The 15,153-nt window shown below is 38.7% G+C and overlaps 1 protein-coding gene across 11 annotated transcripts in view; it reads left to right on the forward strand.

The window, feature by feature from the left end:
- The window catches only part of celf1 (cugbp, Elav-like family member 1), a 42,473-nt gene that overhangs the window by 5,603 nt on the left and 21,717 nt on the right, over positions 1 to 15,153 (forward strand). For 2 of the 11 annotated variants that reach the window (XM_035958251.2, XM_035958259.2), the window contains exons 1-3: positions 1,752 to 2,548; positions 10,865 to 11,052; positions 14,415 to 14,497. In XM_035958251.2, coding sequence (XP_035814144.1) covers positions 2,478 to 2,548; positions 10,865 to 11,052; positions 14,415 to 14,497 — 342 coding nt within the window. In that variant the 5' untranslated portion in view covers positions 1,752 to 2,477. Of the gene's footprint in view, positions 1 to 1,735; positions 2,549 to 10,864; positions 11,053 to 14,414; positions 14,498 to 15,153 lie in introns of those variants that run through there. The other 9 variants (XM_035958253.2, XM_035958254.2, XM_035958252.2 and 6 more) reach the window with 9 other exon arrangements.

Raw genomic sequence — 15,153 nt, forward strand, 5'->3', positions numbered from 1 at the left:
AAGTATTTTAAATTCCAGGGGCTGCACAGTGGCGTAGTGGTTAGCACTTTCGCCTTGCAGCAAGAAGGTCCCTGGTTCGCGTCCCGGCTTTCCCGGGATCTTTCTGCATGGAGTTTGCATGTTCTCCCTGTGCATGCGTGGGTTTTCTCCGGGTACTCCGGCTTCCTCCCACAGTCCAAAAATATGCTGAGGTTAATTGATTATTCTAAATTGCCCGTAGGTGTGAATGTGTGAGTGCTTGTTTGTCTTTGTATGTGGCCCTGCGACAGACTGGCGACCTGTCTAGGGTGTCCCCTGCCTTCGCCCGAGTCAGCTGGGATAGACTCCAGCCCCCCCGCGACCCTAGTGAGGATTAAGCGGTGTATAGATAATGGATGGATGGATTTTAAATTCCCTTCACTTGCGGTGTAGACAAGAGGTGTATACTGTAAGTATTACTGTTAATAGAACAATACATTTATTCACCATGATATACATTTATTTAGTAGAATTACCTCTTGAGCTTTCTTATATAGATTCAAGTGGAAAAACATTTTGATCAGTTCTGTTTTAGCATGTATTTCAAACTAAACTGTGTCAGATCTTTAAATTTACCATAAAACAAAGGCAATCTGAGTGAATATCAAATACTAGTATTTATTATTTATATAAGTGCCATCCAATATCAAAATCGCTAAGGCATATTTATCTCCATGAACTTAATAGCTAGTTGCGCAACCTTTAGCAGAAACACCTGCAACTGAGAGTCGCAATTACAGACAATCTCACATTGTCCATAATTATAGAATAGTGATAGTCTGCTTCATTCTTTGCATTTTTGCATGTCCTCCTTCGTTCTCTGCTGGGATTTCCACTGATGTTGTTCTAGTCACCATACAACAGCAGCTTCACTGACTGAAAGTGGCTAAAACACAATGAAAAAACAGCACAAGTCCTCTGGCTAACACAAACGATAATACAGTTGCTAAAAGGTTACTAACAATAATACATTAAGTTTGAAAGAAGAATCTAAAAAAATTAGCAGGAGCAGCTGCCACAGTCTGCACACACATGCACATGGCCTCACTTAGTGGGTTTTGCAGCGAAGTTTTGGGCAATTCTTCTTTGTATAGCTGCTATAGTGCAGCTATATTGATTAGTCATGGAAAGTGACTAATCAAACTAATGTGTTTGAGCCAAGTTGGCTTACTTCACATTGTACTTCCTGTGATGTGGCTAATGCACATGATCACACTGCAATATTGATGCTGAAACAATACGTCCTGAAGCTATCATTCTGATGCCTTTCTGTGCACACAGCACTGTTACAACATTGTTTAGTGTTTGAAGAGGAATCCCTTCTCAGTCGCTCTTACTGAAGTTTCTTCCATTTTTATGACATTGTTTCCTTTTCTGTATCAAGGGACTGAGAATCTAACCCTTTCGGGCAAATTTGTGCTTTTGGGTTATAAAAAAAAGTAATTTTATTGACACTGCTGGAAATTTTAAGAATTTGCCGGCATTAGTTTGGGTATGCAGTTCAAACAGGAGAAGTTGGCAAGATTTTTTCTGAGTCTGTCCAACAAAAGCATAATAGAACTGTAATGAAATGAGATGCAGCAGTAATGGGTTATGTTCAGTCCAGCCAACTACCTAAAGACACGTGAACACATACTGTAGTTGAGGTTTATGTTACACGTCCCCGGAGTTTGTCTGTATTCGTAGGTAGGTGTTTATGTGCATATGAGTTTGTGTGTGCACTGTGACCTGCACAAAGCACAAAGCCAGCACTATTTGACATTGGCTTACTTCTGTTTTCACACACAAAAATAACACACAAACCAGAGCAGCATGTAGGGGAGCAGGGCAAACACAGCTTCACTCAGGCCGGAACCTAATTGTTAGCTCCTGGTGTGGCTAGTCCAGGGATTAGCTACTGGCCGAGGAGTACTATTCACTTCCCCTTTCATTCCCTCTGCCCACTAGGCCTTATCACCATCAATCTGACACCCTGTTTATCTGACGCTGCAGCCAAATCTGCTGTCCTAGGAGAAATGTTCACAAAGACCGTGGATCATCAGCACTTTGATTGTGGTGGTCCAAATGGGCATTACTCTCTCTGGCCCCAGTTATCCCAGCACCCCTCTGTCTCCATGATCTCCATGCAGTGTTTAGTCCCAGTCCTAGTACCTGGAAAGCCAACCTAAAGGCCTGCCACTTTGTGTCTGTCATTTGTGCGCTTCTTCATTCTGAAACAAAGGTGTTTCCTTAGCCAGATTTTGTTTGCTGTGTTTGTGTTCCAGTGGATGGGTTTTCCATGTGGATTGCAACAAACGGTTTCTCTCTTCATTTTGTGCACTGTTGCCTTATTACATCAATCGCCTGGGACTTATCAGCAAGTGAACATTCTGGAGTTTACCACCACCATCTGATCCCTGCATCAATTTAGCTTCATTGTGTTAAAGAAGCAGAAAGGAAAAGAAACAGATTTCGCCATCATGGCTTCTTTTAAGCTGGATTTTCTCCCTGAGATGATGGTGGACCATTGCTCTTTGACTTCTAGTCCTGTGTAAGTAACTCTTTTTGGCCAGCTGTGAGTATTGTTTATTCTGTAGAGTTGCCTTGTATCCCTTGCAAGTAGTTTGCTTTAAGTTCTTTATTGTGATCACTAAAAATCATGTGCAGCTGTGTTGGTGTGATAAAAGGCCTCAGGCTAAGGAGTACCTCTCTTTTGGTCATTTGTGTTGTTCTTTGAGTTTTGGGTTTCTTTAACATTCCTGATGTACAGTATATTCAAGTTACTGACATGCCACAAGTAAAAGACACAGAGTTAGAGTTCTACAATTCTATTAACCTTGAGAACCCCAAAGACAAGCTTTACATACCCTCTTCTCAGTTCAGTTGGTCTGGAAGTATACCATGGAGCGGAATGGAGCACATACACAATAAAACTGCTCAACTTGAGGTTTCCAACAGTGCTAAGTGTTTGTCTGTTCGATGAAGTGTCACAGAGAAAAAATAATCTTGAATGTACATCCCGCATGCAGCTCTATATCCATCTCTACACTCATTACCTTTGTTTGAATTACTCATGAACTCGTCATTGCTGATACATTTTTTCAATGTCTAAGCAATGCAATGTGTTAATATTGTATCACAAGAAAGAGGGGAACCAGAGCTTTATTCGCTTGTTGCATATTTGTATATACTGAAGTAATAACATAATGAAGACAGATCAACATTCTAACCTGCAAAGCCATATTTTTACTAATATCCTCAATAAGTCACCTTTCATACTACACACTTTTAATTGCCCCCCTGGGGACAAATAAAGTTTCCTGAATATGAATCTGAATCTGAACACAACATATTATAACATACAGCAGGCCTTACCCTTTCTGTTGATACTAGTTGTTTCTCTGTGTGCAAAAGAATAATCGGCTTCAGATTTATTTCGGCATTGTCTCCAACATGGGCATGACATTGGGGGCCCCTTGCCTGGACTTGGGTAACTCCTCAGTTAGGTTACTGTATGTGAATGCTTCAGTGAATAAAATATTGAAATGTATTTATTCATTAAATATTTTAAATTGGGCTCTTTCCCCAATTTCTAAATGAGACAGGACCCCTTATGGTTCTGATGTTGCCAGATTCCACACAGTCTCTCCTACACAATTATGAAAAGATATCTCTACTGTTTGCAGCATTTTATGGCGAGACATGTAGCAACAGTACAATTTCATAATGTAATGGCTTGTGGTGTATAGGAGTCATCATATGAAATGATGGAATATGCATCTATCCACATGGTTCTGAAAAGACAAGATACAGCATTTATAACTAGTCCTTAGAATGACCAAGATTAGGGCTGAAAAGTAAAGTTAGTGAAATAATTTTTTATCAGCTGATATTTATTTATTTGGGGTAGAAACACAACCAATGTTTTTAATTATCCTCGGATAGGACATTATGATGTTGAATCAAAACACGACTGACAATGACCATGGCATGACATTCAAACTGTTGTCCACCTAAGCCAGGTACTGTTGCTGTACTGCTCTCTGTGAAGGTTATGTGTGAATGCATGCGCACCTTAGTTGCTTATCCATAACAATTGTGCTGGCAATCTTACTAGTTTGGACCTAGTAACATTTCCATAGCACTTCTAACATAGTGTAAGTCTGAACTGAGCCCTCACACTTACAGATAGACAGGCACAAGCAGCAATACTTTCAGTTGTATGATTTTAGCAACAGTATTTCTCCCCAAAACATCAGAGGCACTTAATACACAGTTTGTTTGCCAAAATCACAACACACCTTTTCACTCACTTTGCTCTACAATTTGAAATCTATTAGGCAACGAAATGAATCGTCCATAATATTAAAACCTACTGCAATGAAAACAGACACCAACAGCTTAAAGAATAATGATACTCACCAATAATTAATGAAATCAAGTTCATGATGCTAAGAGGAGCTGGAGTTAGTTTCTTCCAGCTGTTTGGAAACATTTGCTATGAGTTTGTTTAATACCTGCAGCATCAGACAGCAGCAGGATCCATATAAGCATCTCCAAAGAGGGAGAGTTGAACACATTTGCTCAGAGAACAACAGTAACTTAAATAGATTGTGTTATTTTTAAATTATCACTGAGAGTCTGGACCAGGATCTAACAGCAGGTCACAATGTGCAGACCTACATGTCTTCACATCAGACAGGTGAACTGTCACACATAGAAGCTGAGTTTACAGCTGTTTAGGACTTTTTCTTTGTAGCTTATTAAATAGCTGCAACACCAGACAGTAGTAGGATCCAAGAGTGTCTCCAAAGAAAGAGAGAGCTGCTGCATTTATGCACTGAGCAACTTCATTAATTAAATTTAACTACAAATTATCCCAACATGGTGAAAGGGCCGATGAGGATCTAACAGCAGGTCACACTATGAACTTTTCCACAGGTAAACAATCACTCGGAGTCTGTCAGCTGCAGTTTGAGATTTTGAACATATTATATTAGTAATATTTTATTACAGCCATCCTCGGGTTGGGTACTGAACTCATTTATCAGCTGAGATTATTTTAAGTCTGTTACTGTGTCATTATGTATTAAACATCATTTGGTGTCTTGGCTAGTCTTGCATGAATAACAAATGTGTCATCAGTACATGCCGTGTTGCTCTCCGTCACTGTGGTGGTATGTCTGAATGCAGCCGTGAGTAACATTAATGGACAAGTGACGTAAAAAAATTAACTTCTGCTTTTAAAATTCAAATGAGGTTGGACAGTCCTGAATCCTCACTGTCCACTGCTTCCAGGTGAGCGTCTAGAATGAGCAACTGCCTGGCAGTCCACCAAGCCTATAATGAACTTAACACCCAGTGCGTTACTTTTATTTTTGGTGTCAATGTCACCACAATAGGAAAATCTATATTGTGAGCATGTTGTGCATCTAATTAGGCCACCAAGGAGGCGGAGCCTCGGCGGAGTTATGTGATGATCAGCATTGGTTTGTCTGTCTATCTGTTCGCAACATTACTCAAAAATGGACTAACGGATGACATTTTCAGGGAAGGTCAGAAATGGCACAAGGACCAAGTGATTAGGTTTTGACAGTGATGCAGGTTGTAGTCTGGATCCACGGATTTGGTAAAGATTTCTGTATCATTGCCAGATAGCGGCACAGCGGCACTATAACTATGACTACAAGTGAACACTACATCAGCTGCCTGCTGACGATCACATTATCGCAGTCCTATTAGGATTCTGATTCTGAAATCGATTTCTGCGGACTTATTGGGACTTATCTGTCTGAAATCATACAAGGAACAATTGATTAAATTTTTGGGTTGTTTCCGAGTCCCATCAACTCCCGAAACCCACTACATATTTAGGTCACGCGATTCGGTATCCGTACATAATGTACACATGCATAACACATGCCTGTGCTCAACCTCTCTGTGCTCACAAATACTGCATACTAATGCAGTCAGATTCCCCAAAAAGCTTTTCTCATTTACATATTTTTCTGTTTCTGTTGTCAGACATTGGAACAAGTGTAAAACAGTGCCTGAAATGCAGCTCGTTAACACTACATGGTAACCAGTAGGCACTTCAGAGCTATTTCTCAAGCTGCAGCTCTGAATCACTAACCTACTGATTTTAAAAGAGGACATGATCTGGCAAACTTAACATACATATGAGTTAATAGCACTGTCTGTGCTGTGAAATCTACAATCTTTTCAAGTCAAATGATTGTTCAGAGAGAAAGGTGGAAGCAATAGAAAGTTTAGTCATACTGATTATATAACCAGACAACAGCTGGGTTTTCACAACTTGCTAAATCAACATAACAAATCTGTTATTTCTTTTCTCTCTTTTCACATTAGTGAAGGTCACTGCTTTTACTATTTAGAATGAGACGTTGTTGATAGGTCAGCTGTTGCTGATAACTTTTAATCTAAAATTAAAATCAAAAGGTTATTGTCAGGTTTATGTTCTTTTTGCAATCTATAAATTATTTTAAGAAAATGCATTTAAAAGATACATGGTGGAAAAAATAATATAATGATAACCAGAAAAGCACTCACAGAGCACAGTACTTCGCCAAGGCTGCTCATTTGTTGTTGGTTTTTTGGGGTTTTTTTTGTCTGCATTTATTCTCATTGCTTAAATCCACAAAAGAGGTGTCAACATTATATGAGATTGATGCATATTTTAGTCTTGCAGCCATATATATATATATATATATATATATATATATATATATATATATATATATATATATATATATATATATATATATATATATATATATAAAATATATATCATTTGTTGTTTAATTTCCGATTGATAAGTCCTGATAAAACCACAGTGGTGGATTTGTAGGAGGATCGCAATCATGTGATCATCAGCAGGCAGCTGACGTAGTGTTCACTTGTTGTCATAGTTACAGTGATGCCGAACCACTGTTTGGCAATGATACAGAAAACTTAAACAAATCTGTGGATCCAGACTATAAGCCGCATCACTGCCGAAATCTAATCACTTGGTCCTTGTGTCATTTCTGACCTTCCCTGAAAATGTCATCCAAATCCGTTAGTCCATTTTTGAGTAATATTGCTATCAGACAGACAGATTTGTCCTGCTGCCACCTGAAGGCAGCAGGACAAATGTGTTGATACATCCGTGGCCTCTCGTGAGAATTGCTAAGTGCTGTGCAGTGCAATTAAGCATGACCGATCATTGAGTTTGCTTTGATTAAATCACCTGTCTTGTGTGTAAACCCAAAAGACTGCCACAAAGTACCACCATAGACCTACACACGTCAGACTGGATGGTTCGTCTGCCTGATAAGATGTGAGGTATTTAGTATGCAGTGTTTTCACATGCTCATCAGTTCTGTGTGTCGTTATCTCTTCTTCAGTTGTTTCAAAATCTGTACATTTCACTGTATGATTTGATATACAGCATGAGATGAAGAGGAGTTAAGACAAAAATATACACGTAAAGGTATCATAGATGGTAGCATCAAATCATTTAGCTGGAATTCCTTTTGCTGAAAGTGTAAGACACCCCTAGTACTACTACTGATACTACTGCCACTTCTACTACTACTGCTGCTGCTGCTACTACTACTACTGTTACAACTGCTACTATTACTAGTACTGCCGCAACTACTGTTGCTGCTGCTACTACTACTACTGCTACTGCTATTACTACTACTGCCACTACTACCACTACTGCTGCTGCTACTGCTGCTACCACTACTTATACTATGACTACTGCTACAACTACAACTACTGCTGCTACTACTACTACTACTGTTGCTACTACTACTACTGATACTACTACTGATTCTACTACTGCCACTACTACTGCTACTGTTGCTACTACTATTGCTGCTACTACTACTGCTACTACTACTACTACTACTGATGTTACTGCTACTGCTACTACTGCTACTACTACTGATATTACTACTACTACTACTGCTACTACTACTGCTACTACTGCTACTACTACTGATATTACTACTACTACTACTGCTACTACTACTGATACTAATACTGCTACTACTTTTGTTTTTGTATTTTCAGATCGTTTTTTTAATTGCACTTGTTACCTTTTCCTTTACCTTTATTTGTCACCACACATTCTGATTTATCTTCCTTTTCAGTAAGTTGTTTTTCACTTTGCATTACTGCAACTACATGAGCCAAAATACAGCTGTGCTTAGAGTCTCCCACAGAGTCCAAACCTAAGACCTATGGCCTTTGCCTAGTTGCTGCACTTGTCCTAAAAATAATGAAAGTGTCAAAGACTCTTCCTGATTGTCATTTGCATAAATTGTATTGATCTTATGCAACTTTCCACTGATCTAAGTCTTCACAATTTTTATAGATCATAAATGGCCACTCTGTTGACATCAGGTTAGATGACAGAGCCTTTTAGGTACTAAACAGTCAAAATATCCTTGTCCATTTGTCCTTGTTTAACATTGTAATCGGCACCACCAAAAAATGTGTTTGTTGCATGAAACATGCACTTTATATATAAATATGATTAACTGCAGTTGGATTCATCAGTGTAGTAAAAACCTCACTAACCAGAAAAATTGTTGTTACACAAAACTTCACACACTGAGGGGTCATTTGAGATGGGTTTGATAGATGATTATTTTTGTGGTTTAAAAGGTTGCTGTAAGTTTGACTTCTCTGGGTTTTACAGAGAGGTGAGTTCAGCCCTGTGCAATATCACTTAAATGCCAAGTGATTCTAAACTGTATCACCTGATGGTGATGTTATTTCATTACATTATTAATTTAACAGTACAGTATTTGTTCTTATATGAAATTTAAAACTAACAGGTGAAGTTTCCTACATTATGAACCTGTTGCAACTCAATACAAAGTACAGTTTGTTATTGAGCTTTGAATCCTATTTTTTCAATACTTCATATGGCCACATTTATTTTTGCTGGTATTCCTCTTGGTGTGGAGAACATAAGATGTTCTACCATTCTTACAAGACAATTTTTTTAGCTCCTGTTTGTGGAAGGGGTTATGTTGCCCTACATTTGACTTTAAAGTGTTCTGTTCGATTGAAGTCAAGTGACATACTTCTCCAGTTCATAGTTCTTACATTTTTTCTTCTATAATTTGTGAAACTTTTGCAGTTTTTTCAGTATGCTTTGGATGGTCATGATGCTGGAATATTCCTCTTCTGCCAAGCTCTTGCAGCCTGTGGGTCATCCATTATTTTAGTATTTTAGTATCTACATTGTGTCATCTATAAATATCAACACCTTTCGCACTCATGCAGTTCCGTATCATCACACTCACACCTCTGTGCTTCACTGTCAGGACTATGTATTCACTGTAGTAGTCCACGTTCACACCAAACATGCTGGACCTCAGTTGAACTGAATACATTTATTGAGGTCTAATCAAACCAAATAATGTGCTCCCAAAATGTATGAGATTTATTTTCATTTTCTTCAGCAGTGTCTTTTGCCCTATGTGGTTTGTCAACGAAACTTGTGCCAAGGTAGATAGGACAAGCAAATGGACCATGTCATCATTTCAGAAGGACAACCACTGCAGCTCTGATTAGTAGTATGGTACGTTGCATACCACCTAATTTCTGCCGCTACTGTGTTTGAACGGCGTTTTCATTGGTCATTGATCTTCTTGGATCCTTTTCCATCTATGTGAAATCTAACAATCAGATTTTTCATTTTCTCTGGTGGGTCTTTTCCTTGTAGAGCCATGATGCAGATATACAGACACAGCTCATACATCCAAAACCATGAAAGTTCTGGTGTTTTCAGGTCATTTTATAATCATGTTCATGCAGTTGTCTGGAAACGATGGGTGGACTCAGTTTTGCTTTTAGTGATCACAAATTTTCTAATTTGTAAGTGAGTGATCGGAGGTGTATTCCCTTTTGTTGCACCGGGTTTCTGTTTGGGAGCCTCTTTTTTTAAAATGGTGCTTTCAACTTTTATGTATTTGATTGTTCGTAAGAGAAAATACTGTAGTTGTCAGCTTAGAAATGCAGATATCCAGAGGTGCTACAGTCTTGAATCAACTGACATTGAAGTGATCTGTCATGGGGATAAACTCACTTCTTATGTATACTGTACATAATCTATCTTTATAAGATTTGAAAGAGAAGAAACTGAAATATACTAAAATTCTGTTTTATATTTTGGGTGCTTTGGAGAGTGCAGTACAGATCATTTCAGAGGATGGGTTTAATGCTACTGGTGTTAAACCAGTAATGGTTTGAACCGTATGTGCTGTGTTGGATAGCAGATCTGTTGGTATTACAGGCCATCTTTGGGTATTAATCATCAAAATAAAAATAAAAATAACTAATTTTGTCAGTGTGAAATACTTGTTCTAATAGTGGACAGTATATATTAACCCTGCTAGTTAGGAATGAATGAGGGAGAAAAGGGAATTTAGAAGCAAGGCAATGATACGCAGAAAAAATCTCAGTAATTGCCAGAGTGTTGAGAACATGTTAAAGTCTGAAGGTTATCTTTTACTGGTATACCAGTGGTAGCAGATGTACTGCTGAGGAGTGGGTGATGGCATTTTGAGGTGATAGCATGACATAATGTAACAGCAGTTGAAAAAAGCTGTACTTATTGGTTGTACTAAAAAAGCCACACTAAAAAATCTTGCAGCAATACAAATGGGCTTCACAAACATTGTTTTGTTGTTATGACAGCAAATTATGTTTCCCACTCAATATTGTTTTTAAAAAATGCTTGTCTTAATGCTTGCCAGCATTAATCTGTAGAATATGTGATTGCACACTGTTGTTGACTGGTGTTCGTAGAACTCAATTAATCCACTGTTATTTTTTGTCTTTGTAGTGGGAAGAAGATGAATGGGTCTCTGGACCACCCCGACCAGCCAGATGTTGATGCCATTAAGATGTTTGTGGGCCAGATTCCACGGTCCTGGTCAGAGGAGCAGCTCCGTGAGCTGTTTGAGCCCTACGGAGCAGTCTATGAGATTAATGTCCTCAGAGACCGCAGCCAAAATCCACCACAGAGCAAAGGTCAGTGTGTAGTGGACACACACACACACACACACACACACACACACACACACACACACACACACACACACACACACACACATATATACATGCACACATACAAACACACACTTCCACAACAGGACACAGACCGATTCCACAAGAGCAACTTACCAGTATAGCTCACCAGAGGGAGCCAGCAGACCACAGCTGGAATGAAATCCTATTTTAAGAATATATGTGAAAAAGTTCATTACAGCCCCATCATTTGAGGGATTTGCATCAAATTTGATATCCTTACTCTGAACCATGTAATGCACATGTAAAAGCACAGATGTGTGAGATAGAAGAATTTTGCAGGTTGTCTGGCTAAGTTGTAGTGTTTAATCCATAAGTAACCATATGCAATTAAATATCAAGCTCACATCACAAGCAAAAATGTACAAAATCACAAATGTGTGTGATCATGATCATCAAGGAGGTTCCAGAGAATCTGTTGAGTTTCCCTAAGTGATGAAACCACAGACTAGTATGAAAAAAAAAATTGTCTTTTGTACATTTAGTAGTTTTGCATGTGTGATGTACAGTTATTAAGTTACTTACCAAATCATGTTGACATAAATTATAGCACATTTTTTTGGTTGACATGGGTCTCTGTTTTTCTGAAGAAAACTTTGAATGACTCTCCTGTTGACATGATAATTTTTGTCCAAAGCAAATCCACCATTTGTCAGATTTGGCATCCTGCCTTTGGACCATGTGCATAGCATATACAGTGGTCCCTTGTCTATCGCAGGGGTTAGGTTCCAGAACCCCCTGTGATGGGTGAAAATCTGCAAAGTAGTGACCTTATCCATCCATCCATTATCTATACACCACTTAATCCTCACTAGGGTCGCGGGGGGGTCTGGAGTCTATCCCAGCTGACTCGGGCGAAGGCAGGGGACACCCTAGACAGGTCGCCAGTCCGTCGCAGGGCCACATACAAAGACAAACAAGCACTCACACATTCACACCTACGGGCAATTTAGAATAATCAATTAACCTCAGCATATTTTTGGACTGTGGGAGGAAGCCGGAGTACCTGGAGAAAACCCACGCATGCACAGGGAGAACATGCAAACTCCATGCAGAAAGATCCCGGGAAAGCCGGGACGCGAACCAGGGACCTTCTTGCTGCAAGGCGAAAGTGCTAACCACTACGCCACTGTGCAGCCCCAGTAGTGACCTTATATTTATTTAATTATTTCTATATATTTTAAGGCCTTGTAAACCCTCCCCACACTCTTACAAACCTTACAAACACTGCAGAGCAGCACTATGCACAGCACTCAGACGTCGATGTGAAATGGACAAGGCGAGATGCTGAACGCTGCTAAACACGGGAGACGTAGAAGACTGATGCTACAGTCGCTGAGCCAATCAGCAACCAGCGCTATATGCTACACATTTTACTTCCATTTAATATTTTAGTTTTAATAATTTTGTATGTTTTTCATATTATTTTCGATTTTTTAGGCTAGAAAGTGTTTATTTTACCACAAAAAATTTAAATGATAAATATATAAAAATGTACAAAATTAGATCTATACAATTTAAAAATCTGCAATACAGTGAGAGTGCGAAAAGTGAACCATGATATGGTGAGGGACAACTGTATTGGAAAGTTTAAACGTGACTAAAAGTAGATATTTTTAAAAAGTGCCCCCAGTGGAGTGTTTACAACAAATTTTAACTCTTTCTAGACAACTGTGTAAACTCTCATGTAATTTTCTAACTTACTTTTTTTTCCCCAATATACCAGTCGACTCTCAAAAGACAAAAACATGTCGCAAGCAATCGATTTGCAAAAGCAAAAATATGCTGGATAATTACAGACAAACAGGTTTGATAATTTGACACCAGTCTTGTCATTCTTGAGTTAAAAAAATAAATAAAACACTGATAAGTTTGAAAAAGTGGGTTTTGCATATTCTGTGATTTCATGAATAAGAAAATGATTGACAGGAATAGGTGTGGCTTGTATTAGCAGATGCAGCTCCATCTAAGGAACACACTGATGACAATTTTTGGGCCGTATTGTCTTCCATTAAAATGTCACCTTTTTAGTGTCAACAGTTTAGTCGCAAGACCTGCTTTTACTGACGTAGTAATATTAACAACAATAATAATAATTATAATAACAATTACTCTAATCACAAGCAACAAAGTTGGAGCAGCCCCATGAAATTCTCCAGCTTCACCAACCCAGTTCAGTCAGGAAGCTCTGACCATTGTTTGTAACTGGAGGACAACCTTTCAAAGTGCAGTGGCAGGATAGAATCTGTCCTTTGACCAAGAGCAATTTCCATCTCATTCCTGAGTGATAAATGGATTAAAGGCTGTTTAAATATGTTCAGCATTAATTAATTACACATTTCATCTTCATGGTATTGCCAAAAGTGGAAACAAAGTCTCAAAGTAGTGCTGAAATATTTGTTCATGCATCTGTTGCTTGTAGGTCTGGTTCTTGTAATTCCTTATTAAGTTTTCCCAGTAACTCAGTGAAACCTGAGGTTGATCCAAAATGCTGCAGTGGAAGTACTGGCAGGAAGTAGCAAGAGATATGTTTCTTCCACGTTAGTTTCTTTTCATTGGCTCTCTGTAAAATCTGGAACAGAATTTAAAATCTTTCTCTGCACATACAAGATGCTTAATCACTTATGTTAAAGACCTCATAGTACCTTGTATAGTACTTTGTTCTCAGAGTGCAGGTTTACCTGTGATTCACACAAGTCACCGCACGACAATACACCTTCACTAACCAAAAACACTCAGAAAAACACCAAAAGCACTGTCTGATTGAAACAACCCCAGTACTTTCAGAAGAGACCTGATGGCTCCAAACTTCTCCATTTCACAGCTGTTGAGCCCACTGCTAGTGGCTCTGACACAGTCATCATCACAGGAAACAAATTTAAGGAACACTGCATAGAGAGGATTTTTTTTCTGCCAGTGCTAAAAGTGTGTGTGTGTATAGGTGTGTGTGTGTGTGTGTGTGAGAGCAGGTTTGACTGTTTGGACCTCTAATAATTCCTTCACCTAATAATGGTGGTGCCAAAATCTGGCAATGCTGCCAGTGCAACACGATGCCAGTAGTAGTAGTTATAGTACCAGTTAGAGCAGTAGTAGTTATAGTGGTACAAGACAGTGTATACCTGCTTGATATCAACGCCAAACCAACATCAGAGAATGTCCTGTATTAAATGTTTCGTTTCCTTGTGTTGTAATATGTCTGTTTAGTCTTCTGTCTTACAATCAAAAAAGACAAGTAATCTTACACACCATATCTAATAATTAAGTCAGCTGTGTAACACTTTTCTGTCTTTTTTTATTCCCGCCAGGCTGCTGTTTTATAACGTACTATACACGCAAATCAGCCTTAGAAGCACAGAATGCTCTGCACAACATGAAGATTCTGCCAGGGGTAGGTGACAGCCTCCTTAATCTGACCTTTCAGTGCATGCTGGTTTACAGGCAAGCCTTGAACTCTGTGTTTGACTGTTACAAGAAGTACCAAAGGTGGGTTGCAGCTTGGTTCACTTTGGTGTGAACCTAACAGACCATCAGAGTCTAACCTAAACAGGGGCGCTGACTCCGGAACGAGGTCTCTCGTCCTATGTCAAAACCATCTGTGTTAGAGCAGGATAATGAAGGTTGTGGTTCATAACTCACTAACTGTACACACACATGCAAATAAAAATAAATACTGTATCCATATCCAATATACACTGTCATTTTCTGGTATATGCCATGTCTATATGCACCTATGATTTTTATTTTTTTGGCAAACTGAAACATATAGAACTGAGTTTTACTACCAGCATCAGTTATTATTATACTTAGTGACTCAGAATAATACAATTAGTTTTAGTTTTCTTTGGAACTTTGTCAGTATTCGTCAAGCTTTTTTAAAATTCTGTCTCATTAAATAAAGCTGCCCATAGAATATCCAGAATAAATCACTCATTCAGCAGTCAGATTTCATGCAAATGGTCCGAAGGGTGTTGCTGTGGTAACTTCTCAAATAATTAATAATAGTCAATTCCCTCTGGCTTGCAAATATTTACTCCAAACTGCAGA

Source organism: Amphiprion ocellaris, chromosome 1 (assembly GCF_022539595.1).
Source record: "Amphiprion ocellaris isolate individual 3 ecotype Okinawa chromosome 1, ASM2253959v1, whole genome shotgun sequence".
NCBI lineage: Eukaryota > Metazoa > Chordata > Actinopteri > Pomacentridae > Amphiprion > Amphiprion ocellaris.